Source organism: Brassica oleracea, chromosome C1, assembly GCF_000695525.1.
Source record: "Brassica oleracea var. oleracea cultivar TO1000 chromosome C1, BOL, whole genome shotgun sequence".
In the NCBI taxonomy this organism is placed as follows: domain Eukaryota; kingdom Viridiplantae; phylum Streptophyta; class Magnoliopsida; order Brassicales; family Brassicaceae; genus Brassica; species Brassica oleracea.
The window spans coordinates 3,606,173-3,630,147 of NC_027748.1; the positions used below are offsets into that span (position 1 = coordinate 3,606,173).

A 23,975-nucleotide genomic window follows, 5' to 3' on the forward strand; every position below is an offset into this window, starting at 1 on the left:
TTTCTGTGTGAACTCCTTCCATAAACCCTCAATGTGAATGCTCTAACCAACGGTTTCTATAGTACCACGTCTAGGACCATGAACATAATCGAATATTTACGACTACTTTAAATGGTCCCTTTTAACTCTAATCAACGAGTAAACTGGTATACGATCACTCTGTTGGCATATGATTTAGGTAGATTATACTCACTGCGTTTTATAATATAAGTAGTTTTGGTTAAAAACACAAAAATTTAAAAAATTATTATGTTTTAAAAATTATCGTATAATAAATATGTTAGATATAATTTAACCAATCAAAAATAAATCTATTTAATTTGATTGGTCACATTATATTCAATAAATGTAAAAATTATCTAAAAATATGAAAAATACTTACATTTTGAAACAAAAAAAATTTCCTGAAAACTACTTACATGCGGAGGGAGTATAACAAACTGAGAAGAGAAAGTACAAGAATAATCATATAGTATACGTACTATGATGTTGACCAAACATAATTACATATTTTATTTTCGGAACAAATTGAGAGAAATGGTGGCAAACGAAAAACTAAGAGCATGATTATTGGAGTTCTTAGCAGAATATAAGAATACGTCTCTTAATTTTTAACTATAAAAGATAAGAACCGGTTATTAAATAAGAATTTTAAAAGACGAGATTTTATATTCCGTTAAAAACCTCGCTCTAAAAATCCCTAATAAATATGTTCTATGCGTTATGTAAAAGCATATTAAATGAGAGGTTCGAAAACATTAATATTTTCTTTATATAGTTGTAAATTCCGTTGTCAAAAAAAAAAAAAAAAGTCGTAAATTCCAAATACGAAATGCCATTGAATTAAACTGAATTGAATATTTCCTTAACTTGTACTCAAAAACTTTTTTTTGTTTTGATCAATACTTGTACTCAAAACTAAAATATAATTTCTTGATGTAAGATATATGTCGATGAACATACACAGGTTGCACCAAATCTATCCCACTATCTCACTCTAGAAAAAGAAAATGATTTGATCGCTCTAACAGAATGAAAGTAGCGGCTGGTTTTAATTCTCCGACAAGAGATATGCTGTCGCCGACGTTGTTTCCTCTCTTCTGCGTTTTGTTTCTCTGCTTTCCAGTTGCTGTCATCTTCACAGTCCAGCGAGAAATCACCGCCGCTACTTCGCCGGAGTTTGGCTTCCACTCACGAAATCTACACGCTTCTACTCCGGTGGTTCGATTTCGTCAGCAGATTCCTAAAGACGACGAACAGCTTCTCCGACTCGCTTCCCGGGTCAACCCGAACCAGCCTTCTCCCGGGTCGATCCGGAAGCTGGCTTTTATGTATCTAACGACGGCGCCTCTTCCGTTCGCGCCATTGTGGGAAACGTTCTTTAACGGAAGCAGCAAGGAACTCTATAACGTCTACGTTCACGCGGATCCGACCCGAGAGTATGACCCGCCGTTCTCCGGCGTGTTTGAGAATCGAGTCATTCACTCGAAGCCCTCGGAACGGAACACACCCACTCTCGCTTCAGCGGCGCGTCGGCTAATAGCTCACGCGCTTCTCGACGATCCACAGAACTACATGTTTGCTCTCTTCTCGCCTTCATGCGTACCCATTCGCTCCTTTGACTTCACTTACAAGACGTTGGTCTCGTCTCGCAAGAGCTTCATCGAGTTACTCAAAGACGAGCCGTTGCAGTTCGAAAGATGGGCCGCGCGCGGGCCCATCGCGATGCTGCCGGAGGTGAGGTTTGACGATTTTCGGATAGGGTCTCAGTTTTGGGTTCTGAAACGGAGGCACGCGCTTGTGGTGGCGCGTGATCGGCGTATCTGGGAGAAGTTTAACAAGACGTGTTTGTGGGAAGGCTCGTGCTTTCCCGAGGAAAATTACTTTCCGACACTTCTTAATACTACCTCCGTTCCTGAAAGTAAGATGTTTTAGATTTTTTTTCTTGTTCCACAAAGATAGATTTTCTATATTGTTAAAGTATTTTTTTATACTTTTGAGGAACATTAATTGAGAATATTTGAATTGATTAAATTTCATTGGTGGAAAGTTATTGAAAAGTGTATAATAAAGTAAAAAATAAATTAAATTATAAACATTTATTAAATTCTTAATAAACGTGCATACTCTAGAAAATCTTACTTTCAGGAACAGAGGGAGTATGAAGGACCCGCGCGGGTGTGTCCCAGCTACCCTCACGCACGTGGACTGGACCATCAACGAGGAAGGCCACCCGAGGATGTATGAGCGAGAGGAAGTGGTACATGAGCTGATAGAGCGGTTGAGGAACACGCGACCGAGATACGGTGAGGATGGAATCAACGGTTCGGATTGGACAATTGGGAGGAGTGATCCGTTTCTGTTTGCTAGGAAGTTTTCTCCTGAGGCTCTGGAGCTGTTGATGGGTATGGCTCGAACCGTGTTGTTCAATGACTCGGCATGTGGTGCGTGAATGGTTCTCTGATGGCTTTGTTGTAAATTTAGATGTAGTTTTAGTTCTTTTGTTTTGGTTAAAAAGTAGAAGAAAAATCATTGTAAATCTATCATTATCCAAGGGGTTTGAGCTAGACGTCAAAGCTCATCGTCATAGATTCGCAACTGAAGTTAAGCGTCAGCAAATCAATTTACCTCACAATCACTTGACCAATGTAGTGGGAAGGAAATGAATATATATATGTATGTATGCCAAAGTACCTCAAAATCTTGGGTTAGTCTTCAGTACATCTCAAATGGATATTAAGCAATTTACTTTTAATCTTCAGTTCAAGAGATTTTACAAGTTAGAGAATCAAATACAGGATCAGGAGAGATGCAAGAAATTATCTATGTTTCATGTTATTCATTGGCTTAATACTCTGTTGTAAGAAGCAAGTGGTAATACAGTTATCTATGTTTAGCACACATAACTTGGGTTTTAGTACATTATTGAAATGGTGGTGCCAGTTTGTTGTCTAGTGGCTTTAGTTGCTGGTTCGTTTTAATATTCAGATTATATTTATTTTCATTGGTTTCATTTACCACTGAAAAAGAGTGTTTTTTGACAGAAAAAAAGAAAAAAAGGAGTGGTTTATTTAGCAGGAAAACTGATATACAAGAGAACATGAAGTATGCCTATATAGCCTGTTTGCGTACAAGCCAAACATCAAATAGCTACAAACAAACTTAGTCACCTGATATTTTAACAAAAACAGATTTACACACAGAATATAAAATAATTACATTTACCAATCGCTACTCGCTTGCTTCACCCAACTTAAACCAAAGGGGGCAAAGATAACCAGGCGACCTCAGAAGAATTCAATGTTTTACAATAGGTATAAACGTTCAAAAAAAAAAAAGGGTTTTAAATGACATTATTAATCAAACTCAAAAGATAAACAGTCTCAGAAGTTCAAGCAAACTCATAACCAGGAAGATACAAGAAGCAACCGGATTATAACACAAGAAACATGAGGTACCATCTGTGTATTGGTCGAAAAATATTATATATTTATGTAAAGAAAAGAACAAAGCTCAGTAAGGGTTGTTGTAGTAATACCCCATCGGTGGCGGTCCCATCCCGTTAACCGGTGGCATCCCATAAGGCATTCCGTTCGGGGCAGGACTCATCTTAGCCAAACTAGCTTGACCTCTCATCCCTTCTTGCTGATACTGCTGCCATAGCTGCTGCTCCTGAGTCAAAAGATACTGCTTTTTGTCCATCTCAGCCATTTGCACATACGAAGGAGGCGGGATCGTTAGCGAAGCAGCGAACGGGTCTTGGTTCACTTTCTGCACAGTTCCATCTGGCACAGGGAGTGCTAATATATGGCTGTTGGTCTTACTCGGTAAAGGTAGCGCCACGCTGCTTGAACTTCCACCCGTTAGCTCTGAGGTGCTCACGTGCTGTCTAACAGCTCCTTGATCGTACATACCGTTGAGCAGCAACGGGTCTAAACCACCGCCCATCGCGGCTTTCTGATGCTCGAGGTTGCTAGCTGTCTCGACCAACGCAAGCTCCCAATCAGCCTTCCCTTGTTCCGCTGCTGGATTCTGCCAGGCGGATGTCACCTCGCTGTTATCGGAAGAGAAAGCTTCCCATTTCCCGTTGCTACTAGCAGGACCGGCGAAAAGAGCAAGAGCAAACTTGTTTCCTTGGTCATCAGCACTAACACCATCCTCCCTCAGGTCAACTAGATCGTTAGTTACTTGCGGTTGCTCCACTTTCGCTTCTGGCTTAGGCGGAGACGGAGGTGGAGGAGTGTAGTTCTCCGGAGGAGGAAGCGCTTTGATCTCGTTCATATCCACCTCCGCCGCCTCCTCAGGAGCCGGAGGAGGAGGAGCTTCTATCTCCTTCCTCTCAGGACTCTTCCCCCTCTTAGCTCTATCCCTCACAAACTCCTCAAGCGTCTCCAACAACTTACTAGTAATCCTCTGCACCTCAGGATACTCGGAAGATCTCGCCACACCAGTGTCTTTACACCAATGGTAAAACGCAATGAGCTCATCAATCTGTTTCGCCGCGCTAGCGTAAGCATCAAACGCCTTAACACAATCAGTATACTCCATTTCAAAAAACTTATCAAGCAGAACAGCTAAAACCTCGCAAATATCAGCGTAAAGCCTGAAACTCTCTTTCACAATGGGATACATAGCAACCAAGATCATCCTGCTGCTTTTAGCTAAACCGGTGGGACGAGAAGACAAGAACCGGTCAAGAAGCCTCTGTAAATGCCCCATCTTCCCAAAAATCTTCTCAGGCGGCATGTCTCTTAACGGAGTAACAGTAACAACATCTCTCCCTCCACCAATCTCATTCACATCTCCGAAAGAGCGTGACCTCTTCGGCATACCGTAACCGTTCTCGTAATCATAACCTCTCTGAGGAGGGGGAGATCGAAAATCATCATTACTCTGGTGACTACTCCCACTCCCTCCACCGTTCTTCCCTTTCCTCTCGAACAAAGCCAACTCTAGCCTCTGATCCAAGTAGCTAGCATACGTCCTCACGAAGGCAGAGTGGTCCCAGGAGCTGGAGTGCGCCTCGTCGCGAAAGTCAGACATGTTGAGGATCCTCGTGCCTCGCCTCGTCGCGTAGAGGATCTCCTCCTGGAAGAGCGGGTCTCCGTCGTTGAGGAGGCGGTGGACGAGCATTAAGGCTTTGAGCGCGACGATCCAGTCGCGCGTTTTGCCGAGGCGGCGGGCGACGGAGGTGACGCAGGCGTGGACGTAGCCGCGGGAGAGGGAGGTGAGGCTGAGGATCTCGCGGATGTACTTCTCGGTGGACTGGTCGTCGTCGTGGCTTGTGGCTTTGACGATGGCCACTTCCAGATCTGGAGCTATGTTGCTGGCGACCTTGGCTATGCTGATGCTCGTCTGGTCCTTCACCACGCCGATCGCTTTGCGTATGCTCAACGCCATGGTGGTTAGGTTTGACTCAAACTCTTCAATTGAAAAAAAAAAACAGAGCAAAAAAAGAAAAAAACAGAGCAAGTTCGTTGAGAGATTGAAGGAGATTTCGAGTTTAATCAGCGAAGGTCGTTACGAAAATTGAAAATTGAAAATTGATATTTAGTTATTGGTGGAAATATATTCTTAGAAAATACCTTTCTTCGCTAGATCTGAGGGAGAGAGAAGTGTTCTCCGGTGGACGAAATGTTATTTCTCGGGCGGAGGAGACGGAATCGGGATCTGAGATCTATGAGGAAGGTGAAGAAGATCTCATATTACGACTTATTTGGCGGTGTGACGGATTCATCGAACGAGTCCAAGATGAAGTGGCTTTAGACAGAGGGAGAGGATTTAAAGAGAGCTTGAGTTGAGGATGACGTGGATTAATGAAAGCCGTTTGATCTAAAGGAGATGTGATATTTTTGTAACCGGAACTAACGGAGCCGTTTTGTCTGAGTCTCAGACTCTCTGGTCTGAACACTGTTAGTGATTTTTCTTCTTTTTTTTTTGTGAAAAGCAATGTCAACGTTTTGTAGGAGTTTTTATAAGTGTTTACAGCTGTTTTATAGTTTCTTTTACCAGATTAATCTCTTTATATTTCTAAAAAATTGGAATTTTATTAATTTGTGCAGATTTTAATTTTGTTTTCTTAAAAATATTAAACAAAATTTAGATAGAAATTCCTTTACTGTTAATTTTAACAATAATTAATTGTGACAACAGATAATTTTCATAAAATATCTCAGTACATATTTAAATTACCTAATAATAATAATAAAATGAGAACTAATAATAATAACAAAATGAGAAAATATTTTCATTTAGTATTTTCATGAAATACTCATAAAACATGTTGCTTTATGAATGGTACAACTTAAAGAAATAAAATTAATTGCATTATTAATTTATAATAAAATATTAATATTTTGTAAAAAATCAAGAATGAAGAAGATGTCATAGATCGAGACGCTCTTACACCCTGACGACAGAATTACTTAGTAGAAACTGAAGTACATTTTCGTAAAAAAGGCTAAAACTGAAGTACGTTTCTTCTTTGTTTCCCTGTTAATCTTCGATCATTCCTTGAGACGGCACTAAACATGTCATTAAGCATTAAATATGTATATTACAATGCAAATCTGTGACTATCATAAAAGGCTTGTAATTGAGATCTAATCATGTCCAATCACTCCCGTGGAAGCATATACTCCAATAAGCGGCATGCCAATATTATATTCTTTCATGTCATTTCATTTTTGTTTATTCATGATTATTATCCATCTTGTTCTGATTTGTTCAAAATTTATGATTTTGGATCATCCCTATATCAATTTTAAGTGGTTTCAGATATTTAAACCAACCAGATCAAGTGACATGCCCAAACCCAACCAGTCACGAAATTTGATATCATGGTTCCACTTCCACATCCATTGATCTCAGTATATGTTCCTAGTTCTTTTGTTTTTCCTAGTTTCTCAATCAAACGAGTTAAAATAAAATAAAAATCAATTTGGATTGCCAGTAAGGGATCGATGTAATATCTAAAAAGCCTATTCAGTTCGCAAACTTGATGAGTAGTTAATCGGTAAGAGTTGTGATTTTATTTTTTTGCTGTAGAAATATTGACGTGATTTTTAATTTTTAAATATCTTTTAACTTTGGATTGTAGGTATTTGTCGTTTCAGAGAAATTATAAAGACATGAGTTTAAAGAAGTGTCGTGAATTTTAAAAAAGACTGTGAATTTTAAATATGTATAATTGTGGCTGTGGAGAGCATCTACAATCACACCGGAAATTTCTTTACAATCTTATTTACAGATAAGCTTTGAATCACCCACTGAATAGAACTTTTAAACACTCGGTAACAATTGATGGTTTGATGTTTTTTTGGTGTGCACAAGATGGTTTGATGTTCGTCGAATCTTTATTAGCTATTGGATCCTTATGTTGTTTCTCGATGATTAATATTTTGATCTTGTAGTTTATTTGGCATTTGATTTGCAAATATGTTGCCTGTTTATGCTTCTTTATGTACCTTTTCCCCATCTAACGGAGGCTGAAACATGGAATTAATAAGGGTATGATTTGTCCAAAAAAAGAGGAATTTCTTTACGTTACCGTGCATGTTTAGCCATGATTCTTGATAAGTGACAAAATACCTAAACCAATGAACTGGATACTATAGGAGAATACAGAACGAGAATTCGAGCAGAAATTTTGATCAGATAGACATTTTGGTTACAAAATACTGAAATAGTATTCGATTTGAATTTTTTATATTTAAAACAAAAGTCTTGTATATGGACACGGACAATCTCTAGTTATTGATATTCGATGAACCGATTCAGCAAAGATCCTGCAAAACCAAAAAAAAAAGAAGAGATATTAATATGCCACTCACCTATAATATAGAGAAATATTAAATACAGAGGAGCAATACATACTTCCATGGAGCATCCCCTTGTAATAGCCAGTCACCCTCTTTCCCTTGGAAGGTGAATTTGAAGTTTGTATCTTCTCTATCACAATCTTGGTCTGACAGAAAAAAGTATACATTCAATGATGAGAATACTTTTGAGAAGTTATATGATATGTTTCATTTGCTTATAGGTTTAGGAGAGTGTTTACTCACATTGACTAAACATGGTAATCAAGGAGTTCGTTAGAGACTCGTAAGAGTCGAAAAGCTTAATGTCCACCTTTCTTGTTATTGCCACACCATCCATCTTCACCTTAACATACATTGATGATTTTGATGGTCTAACTCTTTCAATGGTAGCCGCTGGATTAGATATGTTGATCCTCCTACCATGATGGTGATATGGGTGATTACGACTATGATGACGATAATTAAGATACTTTTTCATAGAGGACTTTATTGGTGGCCATCCCACGACTTTGCAATTTTCCTCCTCACTATAAAAATTTAATTAAATATTTTAAAGAATTATAATGCCTCCCCGATTTTTTATAACTACGCAACATAAGATTCTAAGAAACTTATAAGTACGTAATCTATATACTATCTGTAGAGATAGATAACTAGTTTTTTTAACCTTACTATTGTCAAATATATAGTTTGTTACTCACTCGTAAGCAATAGAAGAGTCTGATTCCAAAGGATCTTCATCTTTCTCGTCTGGCTGGCCATTCAAAGAAAACGAACATGGTTTTGGCACATAAAAATCTTCTTCCGTATTCTCCAACCCAAGCATCGTCTCAAAACGTTTTTCTTTGGTATCCAAATGCTTGTTGAGGTCGAAGCCAAACCCAAAATTTGAAGAATTAGTATGAGGTGAAAGAGTGAGATCAAGATCCAGCTCCATTTTTGGTGAAGCTTCGTCTTTGATGAAAAAAGTTTATGTTCTTTTGTTGTTGGCTTTGGAAAAGGTTGTGTGCATAATTAGAGGATCATGAGTATTCCCTATTTATAGTAAAAAGGAAAGGGTACCAAAAGTCAAGGAAGGATATATGGCTTTATCGTCAATATATATGTAATCACACAAATATATATGTCGATGGATGTGTCTTTATGGTGTCTTAAGCAACACGATACTACATAAACTAAACAAGTAATCAATCAAAGTATTAGAATACTAATGATTCCTTTTCCGTTAAATCCTCAACTATTATAGTTCATATATTTTCTTAATTTCTTGGACCAACAACTATAACATATACTTGACTAGAGGAAATCATCTTCAAAAGTTACATCGTATTTAATTAAATTCATATCCAACATGAATTAATTAACGTTTCACCGGTTAAACGAACTATGTTTAGGTGAAGATAATAACAGAGATTCATTCTAACTATTATACTTAAGTAGCTTAGCAGACTAGCAATCGTGCAAAATTAAGCATTTAAAAGAACGAGAATACGAGATAGTTTCCCTCACAAAATTAATTTTAGTTGGTTTCTAATATGTATACATTTAAGGCTTTCAAATGAAGAGAAAGGTAGTGAGGAGGTTCCGAAGGGGAAAAGAGAAACAAGGACCTTTGTCTTTTGGGATAGAAGTAATGACTTCCGACATTAATTAAGTTCAGGTCGGCCAATATCCCAACATTGATGCTAACACCTTTGTACATTAGTAGTATTATTTTATCTAAACTGTCATGCTCATATATAATATACTCCTTCCGTTCCTAAAAAATTCATATTTTAGAAAAAAAATTTGTTTCTAAAAAATACATTTTTTACATTTTCAATATATTAATTAATGAAAAATTGTACTTTTCAAAAAATTTAATAAAATTTCATTGGTTAAGAGTTATTGGGAATAGTTAATTAAGAAAAACAATGTATTGAAAAATATAATTTTATATATTTTCTTAATAAGTGTGAAAAAAACTATAACATGGATCTTTTAGGAACAGAGAGAGTAATTACTTTTATTCAATATTCATCTACATTAACTCCTTTCTTTGCGGTTCTTATAACTTCAGCTACAAATATATAACTACAATCGATACAATATATGGACTTTGTAGATACATTTCTTACATGATAAATTATTAATTATATTTAATCATATAAACTTGTAATCGATTTATTTTTTGTGAGGTTAGCTTATATCTGATTTTCTATGTTTGCGTCACAACTCACATTTATCGCAATATCCAATTAGCGTATTTATTAAGAGAACCAAAGATGTGATAAAAGTGTATTTGTATCTATATTACTAAGCTAGAAATAAGAAGAGGCATCGACCATCGTTAAGGGACACATGATTCAACGAATATATATATTTTTAACATGGATATTAATAGACAAGTTTGGTTATTGTTGGAACGGACTACCTCCTATATTTTTGTTTACATTCTATGTTTCTACTAGAAAATTGATTTCACACGGAGTACATTTAAGAATGATGTTATCCAATAGCAACCTCTGGATTGTTTACAGCTTGTCACAATTTTGTTAACCTTTTAAGAGGCAACTATCACTAGGCTCTTCCAGCTTGATTTCACTATTACAGCTTTGACTTAAGCTACACATGTTGGGGGAAGAGTTCAGATCACTATTATGAGTAAGAGCTAGCTATTAACTGTATGCCTATCTTGAGCTTGAGTACACTGCCCTGTTTGGGTAGAAATATGTTATTTTTATAAACATTTTCTTTAACAAGTGTTTTGTTTTTGTTCTTTGCGTATGGATCATACAACATAGTTTTGTTATTGCGGATGTTTTGTGTAGATAGCATACCATGACAGTCGACAGACTCGAACTCATAACCAAGTTACCTCTCTCCAAACGTTTTACTATATACAATTGGTAGAATTACTAACAACTGTACTAAAACTAAATTATACTATTTGGTCAAACCGATTAAGCAAGCAACAAAAACACCATGAAGACCAGATAAATACATTAAACAAATACTAGAAGACTATATTGTTTTTGTATAGTTTTTAATCGTCTTTTATTTGTTTTACTCTGATCATATAACTGTATATATATTCAGTTGTTAGCTTGACGTTGACATATGTTTGTTTTAATTTAAGAAAAAGTACTGTTGGTATAAGGATATATGCTGTGCTTGTGCATAACACAATATTTAAGAACTTAACCCACAACCTTTTTAAGAAATAATTCCGTAAGATGTAAATCTGGTTTACGAAAGTGACACTTGAATCTGAAGTCTATATCATATATTAATATGAATTTTGGTTGGTCTACATGTTTTTAAGATCAACCAAACAGCTGAGAGTAGATGGGGAAATATCAACGTGAATGTCACGTGGACAGAGTCGTGCGTGCGTGACTACTCGTGCCGTAGTGTCGGGTCGACCACTGAAGTAATGGGCTTTAAAGGTTGAAGGACCATATGACTTGTGGGAACCACTTTTCACACTTGTAGTCTAGCTCGTGAAATCGATCTGGTTTGTTATTATTATTTCATCAGAAACATGCCGGCTCAACACTGTTAGAGATTCCTAAGATAAGAAAAAAAAATTTATATATAGATAATGTTTAAAATATTTTTAAAATTTAATCAGTAATATTTTGTATATTTTGTAATGAAAATAAAACTATATACATATCAAACAATTTTGGGCCATTTTCAATTTTATTTATTATATTTATATTTTTTTTATATATAAAAATATAGATTTATAAAAAAATTGGATCCCTTAATTAGTATTATACGGGGGGGACACGGGCTTGACCCGAGACGGTCGCACCGCTTGTCCCCCGGTGAGCCGGCTCTGATCAGAAAAGTAGCAAAACTTATAAAACAATTAAAACCTGTTAGTTCGTACCATTTTTTGGTTAAGATTATTAGTTTATACGTGCGACGTCATATTTTTTAAAACTATAACCCATCAACATTTTTAGTCTGAAACACCGTCAATTTTTGCATGATTTCAGGGATGCATGTATTTTTAAAACGGAGACTACCGAACAAAGAAATACAACATACTAAAATAACTGATCGGGAGCTTGTAGTAAAGGGAAATGTTTAGGATGTCACCACACTTCAGGTTCGATTCACCCAGTGGTGGATCCAAGAATGCATTTAAGAGGTGTCAAAAATATTCAAAGGTGTCATCATTGAGTTTCAAACTGAGGTTTGGGGGTGTCAAGAGGGGATTTTCCCAACAGATCTGCTGATTTTGCAGTGTTTATATGAACAAATTTTTATTTATAGGGATTTAAGGGGTGTCAGCTAACACCCTATTGAATCAAGTAGATCCGCCACTGGATCCACCTGTCATGCGAAACTAAGTCACATTTTTCTGGTCACCCTATACGGATATGAACTATTGCATTTCAGTCCATTTGAATATCCGAGAGAGAAGGCTGCACCTCCCACCTGGAGATTAGGTCTGTGTCTTTAATGGACCCGAGTTTACCCTTTTTTAGCAAAAAAAAAACATATTAAATAACTTACCATCATAAATATAATCAAAGCTAATGTGATATGATATTAAAATCTCTATTTTAGGATCGGATGCGAGTTACGCAGCAGGAGCAGGTACAAAACGAATAAAATTATACCCAAATCTAATAATATAATGGTCACATAATTTACCGACAAGAAACCTAATCCACTCGAAAACTAAAATTCAAGATCTAGAAGTGGTGAGATGTATAATAAAGGTCGCACGTGGGATGATAGAAAGTGTTTGTTTGAGTGAGAAGAGGGGCCAAACAAGTGTTATAGGAAAGGGGGGAAGTGAATGAATCTAACTTTGTAACTCAAAAACACTGAGAAAAAAGAGAGCTTTGAGTGCTGTTTCGGACAGCTTTGGCTTAATGTCTTGTCTCCATCAAGTTGTAGATACCAAAGTCTTATCATGTTTCTTCTATGTCTCCTCAGCTACTATTTTACGAATCGTACACAAACTTTTACCCCTTTCATTCATTATTCGAACTTCTTGATACTAAGTGATAAACGGTTCAAGATGAAACTTTAATGATCGTTAGAAATATTCAAATATATATGATCTAACTTTTGCTTTTCAGTACCAAAAAGAAAAACTATTCCAAAATCAGAATTTCAGAGATTCTTGTATAGTGTATAACTTCATAATTACAAAGTAATCTTATTGATCCAAAATTCAGAATATGGCTTCTATTATGCCAGCCTATCTTGTGGATTTGTACGAAAAAAATCAGCTCATCATCAACCTCCTCCACAATGGTCAATACCACTTCTCCATGAAAACCCCTCAAATACTAAATCATTGCTTGTTAGCCTAAAATATACATTGTTTCTCTTACAGTTGATCTTGAATATTTGTTGTGCTTGTAACTGAAATTAGCTCAAAACATATAACAATATAATGTCGGCCCAAAGCGAAAAAAGGTAAACGACATATTTCCACACCAAAAGTATGGTATAGTAACATGTTCGTCTTAGTTGCACACATTTAACGTATATGAATCTATTTACTTTCATTTTCAAAGATCGAAACCTGAAACCACACAAATGAATGTTTAGCTTGGTTTTAATGGTTTACAATCTAAACCGATTTCCAAACCAATAAACCGATATCAAACCAGTTGGCATTGAGCTAAAATTAAAACCTGACCCAATCTGATATCCAAATAGTGCTCTCGACCCAACTCTTTAGTAGGATGTTGGGTCAGTTTCTAATACAAAAACTATTTCTTTAATTGGGCCTTAGCTCACATATATACAATCACGTGACATTCCCCAAGTAATTTGCGATCAAGAGAGGAAGTGAAGATTTGGAGTTACAAATCTCACTGCAAGAGTAAAGAGTTGATGACAAATTAATCTCTCTGTTTTTTTTCTTCTTGTCCTCAATCCTTGAATACATGTGATGTCAATAGAAGAAACATGTTCCCCTCTGGAAGCATGTTCCTTGGTAATGTTGAAATGTTGTCCGTAGATGTGTACTTTTACTTTAGATCTAAAACATGTTTTGTTTCACCCAAAACTAAGTCAACAAGGCTCAGCTCTCTCGTCTCTTCCATTGTCTACTAAAATGATTTGTTTGTTTAAAAGTCTCAAAGAGTGATCATAGACAAACCATAAAAGCGCTAGATTACAGTGTTCAACAAACCACAATCTCACACGCGCTAGATAGCGTTGGCAATGCAAGGAGGATATCCCTTAAAGCGACAGAATCTTGTTCATCCATGGAAGATTTCAAACGCAGAGAAAGTTTCTTGAGGACCACTGAGTTTTCCGCAAAGTACCTTACTAGTTTCATTTCAGCAGGGAGTCCTCCGAAAGTGCTTGCTATCTATACAAACTCGAGTGATGACAGCAAACACTGAGGCACAGCCGTGAATCTTGTTTGTTCCCCCCAAAACAATGAACGAGACAGATCCTGCAAAAACACACAATATAATACTTGACAAATCTCTGAAGTGCATGAGCCAGACTATAGGTTTTATAAGTCATTACCAATATTAGGGATCTTAGTTTCGGACAGATTTCAAGAAGCCTTAGGATATCCCTATCCCAAAAACAAACATCTACTTCCAAACATAACAGGTTCCAAAATTGGGGCAGTGGCCTGATCTTGAGGATGGTACTCACTCACACACAAAAACAAGATCAGTCTATCTGTAAGCAAACAACGAAAAATTATGTGTAGACATACCCTGAAAGCTGAGCCAGCGATCTTCATATCCCTAACTTCCGAGATACCGGTGAAGAAATGATCAGGGACATTGTCACAATACCTACCAAGATTGACCTTGGTTAAGGAACCTACATTGCTTATGGTTTTACACTCGGATATGAAATCACAGAGATTCAGATACTTGAGCCTAGGGGCATTAATCAAAACCTTCACGCTAATACGATCGTTATTCTGAAAGTCATAGTCATGGACACCAGTTTCTATGCTGAGACTAGTTAATGTCTTGGAGTGCACTCGTAAAACATTTACACCACATGATCCAGGCATTCTAACAAAGCTGAAATCTTCAAGAAGTGGACAAGATGAGATAAGCAGCTCTAGACACGCTTCGTCGGCGTATGTATTGTTTTCCAAACGCATAGTCTTGAGACAAGGCAAGGAGACAGACGTACTCCCCAAAAACACCCCATGGAGCCTTAAGTGACGAAGCTTTGGAGAGCATGTATAGAGTCTCAGTGGCATCAAGGTCCCAGAAACCACAGGCTTGCACTCAAAATCGAGATGCTCAAGTTCAGGTGTTGCCACGAAATCTATCCACCGCGTGAAATCATCCTCAACAGTAGTGAGCTTGACCTTGTGCAAGCATGGCTTCTCTACCCTGGAGGAGGAATCTAGAAACTTTTCCATGAAACTCATAAAGGCATGGGGACCACCTCGGAACTTACAAGTGTCCAAATCTATCTCAGACATGAAAAGCCAGAGACTTTTCCACCTACTGGACAGAACACTGGTCCTAACAGCTTCTTCTGTCGGAAGATAAGACAGCACTTTATCTTTACTCCACAAGACCCAAAACCAAATACAATAGTAGGAAAGGAGTGAAGAAGGTGAAAGAAGGAAATTACCTGATGGGTTTAGGGTTTTTGGATGAGAGATCCAATCACGCTTAGCCCATAAAACTTAAATGGGTAAAAATACAAAACACTTCTTAATTGGGCCTTTGGCCCACTAATAGACAAACACGTGACATTTCCCTCTTTAAATTATGCTTGTGCTGTTCAATAAATCAGTTCTCTCTCTCTCTTCCTATGACTTCCCATGTGTTAATGTTATCACACTATTTCAGGTATATACAGTGACTCTGTTTCCTTTTTTCTCAGGCTCACTTAGGTTCTATGAGGGCACTGAAGACATTGTTTCACACCTTTCCTCTATCTGTAGCCTATCTTCTCTACATGGTAACCATTCTACTGAACAAGCCTGATAATAATTTTTGTTGTTGTTTGAATCCTTCAAATAGTAACTCTCTGATCACATTTTTTTTTGTTCAATGTGTATCTCCTGAAAAGCTAGCCTCTATGGCATCTGTCAGAGGGGTGAATGTTCCCATGTACACCCAGGGGCGGACACAGTTGCATGGGTATGGGGTCATGTGCCCCTTACTCTTTTTTATTTTTTCTTTAATAGTTAAAGTTTATTTGGTTAACTATTCTTAATTTAGAGAAGATGATGCAAAAGTTTTTAGTATCGGTGCCCCCGACTACAAATGTGCCTAGATCCGCCACTGTGTACACCACACTTAGGCGTACTACAGTGGCATTTACTATGGTGATTGAGTAGATAGGAAGATTGTTGACCTAAACTCACAAGACTTGCTTTCAATTTGTGAGTTTTTTTTAAATGATAGGAGTTATATGCGGACCTATATCGATGGTTCGGACGTATATATGTGCGGTGACTTGGAGAAGACTATTAACTTTCCTCACCTCTTTTCTCATGGCTTCATGGTACTGTAAATCTCTCTTCTGCCTTATATCTGTCAACTTTTGTCTCGAGGAGACGGATTATCTGTTTTCTTGTTAATGTTCTCACCTAGGTTGTGTTGCTCTGCTCGTGCGTGTTAGCTTTCCTTTTAAACTACATCATTTTTCTTAACACCACTCTCAACTCGGCTCTCACGCAGACAATTTGTGGCAATATGAAGGTCGGTTTCACTGTATAATTTTTGTTTTAACTTCTTTTATGTCTATAAACGAAAGCAGAAACTTTGAACATTATATATCATCATTGCAGGACCTATTCACGGTTGGATTAGGCTGGATGATCTATGGTGGACTCCCATTTCGACCTGGTATTATTCTTCACCTTTCCATTTACTCTTTTGATCCCAAAATCGCCTACCTACAATTTGCCACAATCTCAGTACTGTAACTTTGGTTCGTTGACGCAGATGAATGTGATTGGACAGCTTCTTGGTTTCTTCGGCTCTGGTTTATATGCATATTACAAGATCATTGGGAGGTAGCTAGAGAAGGGTGACTATAAGCCGAGGCCCCATTTTTTGCATTCGAATTAGAGTAGCATTAATAAGCCGAGGCCTCATTTTTTGAAACATTACTGGATTATAAAGGAACTGATGTTTTTTCCCTTCCCTTTGGGATTGTTTTGCTCTTTATCATTTTCTTATCTTCTTTCCGTTTGTATATCTATATATATAAAGTAGACTTTTCTCTCTTCTTATGACATGTGGAAGGGGGGTTTGTTGACATGTGTCCACTTTTTTGTTTTATTACATTTTAGATCATTATTCTTTTACATTATTGCAATTTGGTTCACTATTTTCTAATTATACACTATCTAATCCTTCTCACACTAACCATCATCATTTGAAGTTTTATAATTTATTTTAATCTATTTTATTGTTCAAAAAATTGCAAAACGAATAAAGAAATAAGTAAAAAATATAAAATGTATTTTAAATATTTAATTTATTCACAGCTAAAAATAACATAAACTTTCGCGATTTTATTATTTTTTATTATTTTCTATTATTTCATTTACAACTATATATTTATCTTAATATTAACCAAACTAAAGCATAACACATAATCTAACCATAAAACCACCATAATCACAGAGAAAAAAATGTCAAAGTAATACTAACTCAATAAAGGTCCAGAACTCAAAGGCGATCAAGAATGAAAACTAACTTACCCCACTTTATCATAGAGTGTCTTGGCCAGAACAATCAAAAGTCAGTAAAATGTAGAAAGGTAATCTTGAGATAAAACAATCTCTCAAACATAAATGAGCGTGATCAAGGACTAATACAAAGAATAAAGAAAGCAGGTTAGAGGAAGAATAATCAACAGAAGGCCAAAATCACCACAAAGCAGGAAGAGACATACATAACGAACGATAAGTACAACCACCAGCTAAGAGGTAAGAAGCACCTCACAAACTAAACAAGCACAAACAAGACGCCTATGCCGGTGAAGAACCACAAAGCTCGGGATAGAAGGGACCAAAGCTCCAAGAGACTAATACCGCACACTTATACTAAGGGGAGCAAAGGAAGAAGAGAACAACATGAGTGAGGGAGAACGAAAGCCAAGCCCGAGAAACATGAGCCCAGACTTGAGACCAGAAACAATCTTCCAAATCTACAGAGCATACTCGGAGGAGAACATTACCCAAACATGGAGTGGCAAACATGGCGAAAAGAGAGAGTCACAGAGACGCAAGAACCGATGAAAACTGCAATGAGATGAGGGAACATAAATGGAAGGGTAGACAAAACGAAATCATCGTGGAGCCGTCCTCGAGCTATAGAAGTCAAATCACCAAAAACCATATCTTGAAAACCAAGACGAGAAGGGAGTATCAATGGTAAGCCAACGACGAGGGAAATAACTTTAAAAACGACTAAACTCTGACCCAACCCAATGAGATGCAGTTCATAACATCAGCTAAAATCTAAGGAAGAAGAGGAGAATCCTATATTGAATGGAGCACCTTAAAACAACGATAGAAACAACCGCACAACTGGGAACTCCTAAACCCGATTTACAACAAATACCAGAAATCTCAAGGTGAAGAAGGCGATAAAGAACAAGAGCATGAGGTAAGTATTTTCGGTGATGATGAGAAACACTGCATACCAGAAAGGTAAACAAAATACATAGATGTTGAAGGCTCAATTTCAAAATATGGGAAAAAGACAAAAACATCTTGAAAGTTATAATGTTCAAAAATATGAAAAAAATAAAAAATAATTTTGATGCTGAAACCGTTAATCTTAGAATCAACAAATGCATAAATGCAAATTTCAGTTATTGAAATTCAATATATTTTTACATTAGATGCTCGCTTCACTACTATACTGAAAAACACACATTATTGAAAAAACAAAAACAAAATATATTAACATATCACTATTACTACTAAATAACACAATAAAAACACCAAATAACGTTCTTAACAATTAAAAGTGATCATCTAATTACATTATCCAAAAAATGCGGACACCCCTCTAGTAAACTATAGAGAAGGGTGACTCGGTCTTTTTCTGGAATCTAATATAAATGCGTTCACAAATCTTACTTTTCTTTGTTAACCATGGTATCAACTTATTAAAGCTTTCCTTGGTTTTCATGGCGATGTTACAAGTGAAAGGATAGTATGAATATCTTGTAATAGCTCTAAACAAACGGTAGGAAAGTGGATGAAAGAAGACGACAATAATAAAAATCAGAATGCACACCCAGTGGGACTCGAACCCACAATCGCTTGATTAGAAGTCAAGCGCCTTATCCATTAGGCCATGGGTGCTTGTTGCCTATTTTTTCCATTATATATTATCTTATAGGGTGTTTCTGTATTGCTCTCTCCAAAAGCAAAACTTGTCTAACCGGGAAAAAGTAAAGTGAGCTGGAAAGAAGCAGAGAGATCCCTGAAGTAAACCCTGTTTCCCTTCAAAGTATCTCCACTATCTCTCATCCTCTTCCACTCTGACACTCAACTTCCACACTTTTATCTTTCTTTACTCAGGTAGAAGAAAAGCAAAAAACCAATTTTCTTGTTCTTGATTTTGCGATGGAAGTTCCACGCCGCTCTTTGGCTGCTTCTCTCTCTCCTCTCCGCCTCATCGATGGTCTCCCTCGTCGGAGGAGTTTTAATTATAACCAGATGCCAGAGGAGCCCATCAAACTCACTGTTCTCAAACTTGATGGATCTTCCTTTGGTACACAACCATCATCTTCTTGCTTGCTTTCTTGTTTCTTACCATCAATCTTTTGGAGTTGTTTCTGAGTTAAGTGGCTTACGATTTTGTAGGTATTAAAGTGTTGAAGACAGCTACTGTTGGCGAGCTCAAGATGGCTGTAGAAGCTGCGTTTTCTCACTTGCCCATCACTGGCGTTGGCAAAGTCTCTTGGTATCTTTTTTTAGTCTTCCTCTTGTGTCTATCTTTATGTGATTCTTGATGATCTTTAATCTTACTCTTGTGGGTACCATTTCGATGTAGGCCGCATGTTTGGGCACAGTTCTGCTTATACTATGGAGATCACAGATTGATTAACGAGGCTGATTACCTCATTGAGTTCGGTATCAAAGACGGAGATCAGGTCTGTATTCAACCTCCCTCTTTTCTTCACTCATGTAACAACCTTCTAAATGAAACTAGAGAGTCTGATTCAAATGCATCCATGAGTCTGATATTTGGCAAAACATCATTCAGCTTAGGTTCATTCGCCATATATCAAACTACTGCACCATGATGGTAAACCATAAGAGCAAGACACCACATGTTTCTTCTTTGAAACAACAACTCAAACTGTAAGAAGAGTCTTTTCTTTTTTATTCATTTCCTCTTCATGTTTTTAGCATCTCATCAGACAGATACATGTTTTAGACCATCTAGGTTCTCTCTCAAACCCGAAACCTGGAAAAAGAAAGGAACACAAGGACAAGAAGACGGTGTTGACTCAGCCACCAAGACACAACCAAGCTTCCTATCGACTGTATTGGGAGGTTGGCTCTCTTACAAGTCAACACCAAGTCGGACTAAACACAGAAACGTGACTGCTTCTACTTCGAGTCACCTCAGAGCTTTTAACAACCTCATCGCAAGGTTTCGTTTCAAGTGTTACTCGGAGAAAGATGTCTGGAACAGGAAAAAGCTCATCTCTGAAACCATGAAATAATACTCATTACTATCTGTCTGCTTCTGATTTGGTTCTTGTAGAGATTTTGATTTCCCAATCTTCATGTTTATATGTAAGAAACAAATGATAAGACAAGTCTGTGGCTTTATAAAGATGGATGTTATATGCTTGATACCATAAAACATCATACAAGAGTCTTACTACGTTCAAAGAAAGTGAAACAATGTTATTATGTACATGTACCCATTACTAGAACATAGATTATATAAGAGCATTACCAGACCAAAGCAATATCCTTAAACACTGAACACAAGCCACTTTGATTTGCCAGAGTCCTGACCATCAACAATCTGACAATCACCACCTTGTCCACCAGAGCCATCCCTCTGCTTCCCATCCTTTGATCTTCCTGCTTTCTTCCCAACGAACAACCCTAACTTCATCGCTGTCAATAGACCCATGGCAATCAGCAAAGGTCTCACAGCCCAGTGAAAGTCCTCCAGATGCTGATACTTTTTCACAACTCCTTCACATGTGTTGAAATCCACAACCTCCACTTCAGCTGGATCCGCAAGACAGCTGCTTCCATGCTCCTTTCCAAAAGGCAACACTCCAGGGAACTCCACCTCGAGGCAACCGTTTGGTAAAACCTTAGAGATCCTCCCCGTTGCCCAAATCCCTCTACCTTTACGCATCCATTTGAATCTTGGGATGACGACATTGGCTTTGATCTTCACGAACTGACCTACACTGTATCCTTTAGCCATCTGAAGCTGAGACGAAGTCCCTTTCCAGAGAGTTGGCAGCCCTATAAACCCAACAGCTACGTTTCCATCACGGTCTATCGAATGGATAACACCAACCAGAGAGTGCCTCTTGTCTTCTCCATCCTTGAGACGCACCCAATCCCCAGAAGCTAAGCCGTTGGTCACCCGTTCAAGAACAGATACGTGAACCCTTAAGGGATCATGAACGCCATGGACTTTAACGAGAGCAAACTCATCTGGGTCGGTGTCACGTTCTAAACCAACCACTGTTCCTTCTGGCACGTCCATGTTCTCATGCTTAAAAGAATTAGCAGGCTTTCTTGAACGCACCGTGTCGCCCACTCGGAGTTGATCCTTTGAAAGAAACCATTCTGTGTAACCGAGAGCAGCCGAGCTCTTCCTGATCTCTCTACTGTCAATGCCTCTCCACACCTCTTCCTCCTCTGAGTCCTGCAAGCTGCACAATCATTTCCAGTTAATATCACAAACCAAGATGGACGAAGACGGGCAAGAGACGGTTTACCTCTTCAAGACGTGTAAGATGTCAGTCATCGATGGCCTGCTTCGAAGATCATACATAAAGCAACCTCTAAGTAAGTTCTCAAGAGGAGGCGGTATGCCACTGGGGATGCTACTCTTTTCTTGCTTTCTGACCACTAAGTTGTATATCTCATCGGCGGATTTGCCACACCAAGGCTGCACACCGGTCAGCATTTCCACAACGCTGCAACCAAACCCCCAAGAATCAGTCTCAAAGGACATGGGACCTCTTACTTCCGGCTGCCACTGCTCTGGAGCCATGTAGTTTGGAGTTCCGAGCCTCACTGTCATATCAGAACTTGGCAAAGGGATGCTAAGAAGGAGATAAGGGACTCCAACGTCCCCGAGGATGGCCTTGTCGTTATCACTGAGAAGAAAGTTAGAGGGCTTGAGGTTGAGAATCAGAAACCCCTTTGAGTGCAGCTCCAAGATCCCTGTAACCAGATCAACTCCGTATCTGTGGTTCAACATAGATAAGAAGACATTAGTATCACTACCAGCTGCTTGCTTGTATAATGCAATGTTACCTCAACACATCAGGCAGTGAAAGCTTTCCTCCTCTGAGCCGAGCCATCTTGTCACCAACACATCCCTCATAGAACTTCATGATGATACATATCTACAAACACACAAATCTCCAATTAAAAACAAAAACGGAAACTAAGAGAAACCACCACATGTTTGTATTTTTTTTTAACTTACCCTTCCACTGATACTTGACACTCCACGGAGGAGACAGACACTCTCAACCCCTTGACACTTGGAGAACAAATCCTCAAACTTATCAACCACAACTTTCCTTTGATCCTCCTTGATGGGATGAAGCATTTTGATGGCGACTTCATGATGCTCATCGTAGTCCTCGGTAGACTGATGATGAGTAGCCAACCAAACATCACCAAAGGGACCTCTTCCAATCCGGTGGCGAAGCTTCAAGGTCGCAGAGTTCATCCAGGGGCTAGTACCGGTTGCTAAAGCGCTCTCAGAGCCACCTTCAATGATCTCGTACTCAGAGTCATCAGGCTTTTGAGCAGCTATCGTTGAAGCCATATCTGAAACCAGACACAAAAAAAATATAGTTTCACAAGTTACAAATCAAAGTTTGTAAGTAAGAACTCAAATCTCACTAATAACCTATGTTTGGTAATAAAAAGGAACAACCATTCAGTTGTTTAACTATTCTTATGAGCAGATCGAGGTAAAGCAAAAATGTGAAACAGATACCTTACAATATATATGTAATTTGAAGAGAAAGTCAGATACGTGTGTGAGTTCTATTTTCAAGAGAAGTAAGCGATACAAACAAGGGAGAAAGACAAGTGTCGTGGAGAAGTAGAAGTAGGAGAAGGAGAACAAGCAACAGTAGCCCATGACAATGGAACTCAATTAGCGCAAGATATAGAACCATAAGTCAATCAATCAAACTAATAAAAGTCAAATCTCACTAGATCAGAATTTGCAAAACGAATGTAATTAAATTGAAAGTTAACTCATGAAAATCTAAAATAAAATAAAATAAATAAATCACGGAGAAGGAGAGTAACCGGTTTTGAAGGAGATAAACCTGCGTTATGTCGACGGATTAAGGCTTTTGAAGGTAGTGACGGCGAAGACAGAAGACAAATGATAGAAACCTAACACCGCCGGTAATGATAACTACAAGTTCCTGATGAAAGAGAGAAAACAAACAAATAACTTAGAAACGATCATCGGAAACTGAAACAAGTAACTTGAGAAGCTGATAAAGACAGGGAACCGAGAGAGAGAGAGAGAGAGAGAGAGAACCTGTGAAGGAAGAAGGCGTGGAGGCCCCGTAAGTTTGTTTAATGAGACACACCTTACCTACTTAATACCACAACCACAACAAAAGCCCACTTTACTTCATTTTATGTCAACAAAAAAATCTTTTTATTTAAAAACTTAGGTAAATAAAATTTTTTTTCTACTATTAATTATGAAGGCCATATTTTTTGGATAAAACACATAAATAAAAATTTATATTAGGGCAAAGTATACCAGGTTTAGCTTATATGAGGAGGTTGAGTCCTAGTGGGGGTGTTCGCCGGGTAAAGCCGTCGTTAGTTAGGAGTATGTTTTACTGATGAAAAACCACAACCAAGACGGTTGAAGGCTGGGCTTCCTTGTTGGACCTGAGCCCATTTAAGAAGAGCCCATCTTGCGGTTTTGTGAATTTCTTTAGTTCTGAGGCTGGACTGTTTGGTTT

The 23,975-nt window shown here is 37.9% G+C and overlaps 7 protein-coding genes and 1 non-coding gene across 11 annotated transcripts; 3 read left to right on the forward strand and 5 right to left on the reverse strand.

The window, feature by feature from the left end:
- Positions 1-866: 866 nt before the first annotated feature.
- LOC106298182 lies at positions 867-2,549 on the forward strand. The gene is made up of 2 exons (XM_013734262.1): positions 867-1,903; positions 2,163-2,549. The coding sequence occupies exons 1-2, from the start codon at positions 1,033-1,035 to the stop codon at positions 2,450-2,452; spliced, it is 1,161 nt and encodes a 386-aa protein (XP_013589716.1). The 5' UTR covers positions 867-1,032; the 3' UTR covers positions 2,453-2,549.
- A 656-nt stretch (positions 2,550-3,205) lies between these two features.
- Positions 3,206-5,915, reverse strand: LOC106307826 (probable clathrin assembly protein At4g32285). The gene is made up of 2 exons (XM_013744894.1): positions 5,586-5,915; positions 3,206-5,423 (listed from the first exon to the last, which is right to left on the reverse strand). The coding sequence occupies exon 2, from the start codon at positions 5,398-5,400 to the stop codon at positions 3,514-3,516; it is 1,887 nt and encodes a 628-aa protein (XP_013600348.1). The 5' UTR covers positions 5,401-5,423; positions 5,586-5,915; the 3' UTR covers positions 3,206-3,513.
- Positions 5,916-7,587: 1,672 nt separating this feature from the next.
- Positions 7,588-8,849, reverse strand: LOC106294837 (auxin-responsive protein IAA29). Of its 2 annotated transcripts, none has more exons than XM_013730513.1 (4): positions 8,522-8,845; positions 8,064-8,347; positions 7,876-7,966; positions 7,588-7,787 (listed from the first exon to the last, which is right to left on the reverse strand). In XM_013730513.1, the coding sequence occupies exons 1-4, from the start codon at positions 8,755-8,757 to the stop codon at positions 7,712-7,714; spliced, it is 687 nt and encodes a 228-aa protein (XP_013585967.1). In that variant the 5' UTR covers positions 8,758-8,845; the 3' UTR covers positions 7,588-7,711. The 2 variants fall into 2 exon arrangements, with proteins under 2 accessions (XP_013585967.1, XP_013585976.1); XM_013730522.1 differs by having other exon boundaries at positions 7,663-7,787; positions 8,064-8,236; positions 8,522-8,849.
- A 5,113-nt stretch (positions 8,850-13,962) lies between these two features.
- LOC106329200 (putative FBD-associated F-box protein At5g22720) lies at positions 13,963-15,249 on the reverse strand. The gene is made up of 2 exons (XM_013767812.1): positions 14,518-15,249; positions 13,963-14,154 (listed from the first exon to the last, which is right to left on the reverse strand). Exons 1-2 carry the CDS (start codon positions 15,247-15,249, stop codon positions 13,963-13,965), a joined length of 924 nt encoding a protein of 307 aa, XP_013623266.1.
- A 756-nt stretch (positions 15,250-16,005) lies between these two features.
- LOC106329209 (UDP-sugar transporter UST74c-like) lies at positions 16,006-16,843 on the forward strand. Its single transcript, XM_013767822.1, is given in 7 exon segments — positions 16,006-16,084; positions 16,187-16,221; positions 16,224-16,286; positions 16,376-16,483; positions 16,573-16,620; positions 16,622-16,630; positions 16,730-16,843. Coding segments are annotated over 7 exon segments (417 nt in total). The 3' UTR covers positions 16,805-16,843.
- Positions 16,844-19,037: 2,194 nt separating this feature from the next.
- TRNAR-UCU lies at positions 19,038-19,110 on the reverse strand. Its single transcript has one exon. It is a non-coding gene; the product is annotated as a tRNA-Arg (tRNA).
- Positions 19,111-19,194: 84 nt separating this feature from the next.
- Positions 19,195-20,611, forward strand: LOC106309551. The gene is made up of 5 exons (XM_013746604.1): positions 19,195-19,522; positions 19,615-19,714; positions 19,805-19,904; positions 20,018-20,115; positions 20,192-20,611. Exons 1-5 carry the CDS (start codon positions 19,375-19,377, stop codon positions 20,481-20,483), a joined length of 738 nt encoding a protein of 245 aa, XP_013602058.1. The 5' UTR covers positions 19,195-19,374; the 3' UTR covers positions 20,484-20,611.
- Positions 20,572-23,611, reverse strand: LOC106309530 (E3 ubiquitin-protein ligase KEG). Of its 3 annotated transcripts, none has more exons than XM_013746579.1 (6): positions 23,537-23,611; positions 23,316-23,417; positions 22,454-22,803; positions 22,279-22,370; positions 21,735-22,208; positions 20,572-21,668 (listed from the first exon to the last, which is right to left on the reverse strand). In XM_013746579.1, exons 3-6 carry the CDS (start codon positions 22,799-22,801, stop codon positions 20,741-20,743), a joined length of 1,842 nt encoding a protein of 613 aa, XP_013602033.1. In that variant the 5' UTR covers positions 22,802-22,803; positions 23,316-23,417; positions 23,537-23,611; the 3' UTR covers positions 20,572-20,740. The 3 variants fall into 3 exon arrangements, with proteins under 3 accessions (XP_013602033.1, XP_013602040.1, XP_013602048.1); XM_013746586.1 differs by having other exon boundaries at positions 23,296-23,417; XM_013746594.1 differs by lacking the exons at positions 23,316-23,417; positions 23,537-23,611 and adding an exon at positions 22,913-22,944.
- Positions 23,612-23,975: the final 364 nt, after the last annotated feature.

Excerpts from the sequence above, each read along its gene's own strand:
- LOC106294837 (XM_013730513.1), bottom strand. The coding sequence starts at position 8,757 with ATGGAGCTGGATCTTGATCTCACTCTTTCACCTCATACTAATTCTTCA. Across the intron at positions 7,967-8,063 it reads GATTACCATGTTTAGTCAAT|ACCAAGATTGTGATAGAGAA; the intron begins GTGAGTAAACAC and ends TTTTTCTGTCAG. Across the intron at positions 7,788-7,875 it reads CAAGGGGATGCTCCATGGAA|GATCTTTGCTGAATCGGTTC; the intron begins GTATGTATTGCT and ends TTGGTTTTGCAG.
- LOC106298182 (XM_013734262.1), top strand. The coding sequence starts at position 1,033 with ATGAAAGTAGCGGCTGGTTTTAATTCTCCGACAAGAGATATGCTGTCG. Across the intron at positions 1,904-2,162 it reads CTTTCCGACACTTCTTAATA|TGAAGGACCCGCGCGGGTGT; the intron begins CTACCTCCGTTC and ends ACAGAGGGAGTA.
- LOC106309530 (XM_013746579.1), bottom strand. The coding sequence starts at position 22,801 with ATGGCTTCAACGATAGCTGCTCAAAAGCCTGATGACTCTGAGTACGAG. Across the intron at positions 22,371-22,453 it reads TGTCAAGTATCAGTGGAAGG|ATATGTATCATCATGAAGTT; the intron begins GTAAGTTAAAAA and ends GTGTGTTTGTAG. Across the intron at positions 22,209-22,278 it reads TCACTGCCTGATGTGTTGAG|ATACGGAGTTGATCTGGTTA; the intron begins GTAACATTGCAT and ends GTTGAACCACAG.
- LOC106307826 (XM_013744894.1), bottom strand. The coding sequence starts at position 5,400 with ATGGCGTTGAGCATACGCAAAGCGATCGGCGTGGTGAAGGACCAGACG.
- LOC106329200 (XM_013767812.1), bottom strand. The coding sequence starts at position 15,249 with ATGTCTGAGATAGATTTGGACACTTGTAAGTTCCGAGGTGGTCCCCAT. Across the intron at positions 14,155-14,517 it reads TCGCTGGCTCAGCTTTCAGG|ATAGCAAGCACTTTCGGAGG; the intron begins GTATGTCTACAC and ends GAGTTTGTATAG.
- LOC106309551 (XM_013746604.1), top strand. The coding sequence starts at position 19,375 with ATGGAAGTTCCACGCCGCTCTTTGGCTGCTTCTCTCTCTCCTCTCCGC. Across the intron at positions 19,715-19,804 it reads GGCGTTGGCAAAGTCTCTTG|GCCGCATGTTTGGGCACAGT; the intron begins GTATCTTTTTTT and ends ATTTCGATGTAG. Across the intron at positions 20,116-20,191 it reads TTGAAACAACAACTCAAACT|ACCATCTAGGTTCTCTCTCA; the intron begins GTAAGAAGAGTC and ends TACATGTTTTAG.